Genomic DNA, 2,758 nt, shown 5'->3' on the forward strand with positions numbered 1-2,758 from the left:
TTTTTTTTTAAATAGACTTTTAATAATAACTGTTAACATATTTTCAAAATTTAAATTTGACTTTTATTTTATTATCTCTTTTCTCACGGGAATTGAAAGCTCAGTTTGATATGAAACTAATTAGTATAATTTACAGATCTCTTAACAAAAGCTAAATCAAAAAGAGATGGATATCAGTATTTAGATACTGATGAAATTCAAACAGGCACGGAGGTAATCGAAAACCAAATAAATAAAAGAAAACGCTTTCCAAATCAGCGTTATGCATCCAAATCTGCATCTGAAATATCATCTGATGAAGCATCTTTATCCAGTGAAAATGATGATAAGATAGATAGAAATCGAAATTTTATTTCAAAGAACAAGTTTCAATGTCGAAAAAAAAGCAAACCTTTACCTGAACCAGAACCTATTAAGTTACCGACTAGTAATGATAATATCCAAAGTAAATTACATAAAACAAATGTTTTTATGTTTTTAGTAAATTATAGAATTTTTTGATAACCTCTGACTTATGTTTATAGATATCGATAAAGAAATGAGTTCGCATTCTTCTGTACTTAAGACAGCGGCAAGAGTAGCAACAACGTCACAACCGCGAGCAAATACAAGTTTATCTGAAGGTAAAATAAGTTTTTACTATTGTTCATGAGAAAATCAATACTTACTATTACAAACATTAAAATGCTAATAATCAAACATGCTTTCAGGTCAAATCACGAAATTTGTTATTACATTTGAAGATATTAAGTACGACATAGGCAGCATAAAGAAAGACATAAAATGTATAAAAAACAAACTGTTCAGTGACAACGTTACAGAAAAAAAGTTACCTGAGGAAACAGAGACTCTTATACCTGCCTTATCACTGAGAAATCTTTCAACTTTCAATGAACTTCTGAAACAAAAATTTGTCTTTGCACTTTACGTAAGCAATTATATATGTTGATTTATGTTGTTCTTTCTTAAAATTGTAAAACCTTTATGTTTTGTTTTTCTAAAGTGTTTGCATTTCGTTATAAGAAAAACGAAAACTTTTCCGTTATTCATGGCTATCTTCAAAGAAAATTAGCTAAAAAATTTAAGATGATTTTATTTTTGTTCTTAGGTAAATCATTTTCGCCGCCTTGGAGGAACTTCGCAAGCGGATCGCACACGGAGAATTCTCAGAAGGATTGTTCATAATGAATTAGCACAAAAATTAAACTGGGCAGGAAGAGGAGCCAAAACAAGTCTTCAATCTTTTGATGCCGTATGCCAACTCATTCTTAGTAAGCCTACAATTACGATTCTTGAAAATAAATTGTGATACAATTTTCATATTGTAAAATTGAGTTTTTTTATACTTTATAGGATCCGCAAGCACTAATCAAGAAACCTCTTGTGGGTAGGTACGAGATAGGAGATCTACCGCTTTAGGATACTACCCAACTTATCTTATTGGAAGGTAGAGAAATGAATGTTTTTGTCATCAGGAATATAATTTATTCTGTTCTCTCCATTCCTGTCTTACATTCGTGCCAACGATTTTCTTTATTACAATTGCGATTGACCGTTTGGTAGTTGTTGTTTACCAGCACTTTACGTGCTCTTCCTCCTCGTCGCTTGGTTTGCGTCGCTGCGTCGATGCCGGTTTTGCGGGGGCTCGTCTGCGTGGTACTATCCCGTTTAATGGGCGTTCGTCGTAGAGGCGAGACAAGCGGCGGAGGATACCACGGAATCGGAGGCGTGATACTCCGCGGTCGTTTGATGTCCGGCGTGATTGGTCGGTCCCTCTTGGCTTTCGAGCCGGAATGCCCGGTAATTGGTTTTGGCGGGCTAGCGCCGAATAAAGCCTGAAGTCGGTCCTTGCTCCTTTTCTTCCTGGGTAGCAGGGCTCCTGGAGCCGATGGTTTGTCCTTGGCGGATGGTGGACTGGCGCCGAGGGTCAGGTCCACCGTGCCCAGGTTAATCGGCGACCGAGCGCCGGTGACTGGAGGCGACTGAGCGCCGGTTATTGGAGGCGACGGAGCGCTGGTGGCCGGAGGCGACTGAGCGCCGGTTGTTGGAGGCGGCCGAGCGCCTGCAGCTGGAGGCGATCGCGCTTTCGAGCCTGGAGGCGACCGAGCGCCTGTAGCTGGAGGCGACCGAGCGCCCGTAGATGGAGGCGACCGAGCGCCTGATGTTGGAGGCGGATGAACGCCGACTCTTCTCCGTTTGGCCGAGGTGAAGTGTAGTGGCGTTGGGCGAGTCTTGCGCCGGAGGGCGATCTCGGCCACCGTAGGTAGCGAGATGATGCTCTCTATCCGCGGCGTCTTGCAGGGTTTCTCGGCGACTGGCGCCGTGTCGTGGTCCAACGTTTTTAAAGCGACTTTGCGCTAGAGAGCAGGCGACTGGCGCCTAGAACTCTCTTCGGGACTTGTCGTCTGAAAGTAGGCGACTGGCGCCAAGAACTTTCTTGTTGTGTTTTCTCTGCAGGGGGTCTGACCTATATTCCGGCCGGACGGCTTTCTACTTGCAGGTTGGCCCGGGCGCCTTGCGCCGCCTAGCGGTGCTGCCCGCAACTACGCGCGGACGCGCTATATGCCCGCCGGACTGCTTTCCACATTCTTGTTGTCCCAAGCGTCTTGCGCCGACTAGCGGTGTCTCCCGCACTACGCGCGGACGGGCGAGCGCTTGCGAGAAACGATAATATTTCGCTGCTGTAATTTTGTGGTTGCTGTAGGCCGCCACACTCTTATAAGATAACCGAAGAAACAATTAAATCTTGGTTACGTTA

At 43.4% G+C, this 2,758-nt stretch overlaps 2 protein-coding genes across 2 annotated transcripts; one reads left to right on the forward strand and one right to left on the reverse strand.

Moving 5' to 3' along the window:
- Positions 1-70: 70 nt before the first annotated feature.
- On the forward strand, positions 71-1,431 carry LOC115234772. Its single transcript, XM_029806092.1, has 5 exons — positions 71-445; positions 525-623; positions 711-928; positions 1,109-1,271; positions 1,354-1,431. Exons 2-5 carry the CDS (start codon positions 539-541, stop codon positions 1,389-1,391), a joined length of 504 nt encoding a protein of 167 aa, XP_029661952.1. The 5' UTR covers positions 71-445; positions 525-538; the 3' UTR covers positions 1,392-1,431.
- A 53-nt stretch (positions 1,432-1,484) lies between these two features.
- LOC115234771 (proline-rich receptor-like protein kinase PERK2) lies at positions 1,485-2,357 on the reverse strand (the record flags this gene model as incomplete). The annotated part of the gene is made up of 1 exon (XM_029806091.1): positions 1,485-2,357. A coding segment is annotated over one exon (873 nt), but the record flags the coding sequence as incomplete, so codon positions are not given.
- Positions 2,358-2,758: the final 401 nt, after the last annotated feature.

Source organism: Formica exsecta, unplaced genomic scaffold (assembly GCF_003651465.1).
Source record: "Formica exsecta isolate Colony F162 unplaced genomic scaffold, ASM365146v1 scaffold206, whole genome shotgun sequence".
Lineage (NCBI taxonomy): Eukaryota > Metazoa > Arthropoda > Insecta > Hymenoptera > Formicidae > Formica > Formica exsecta.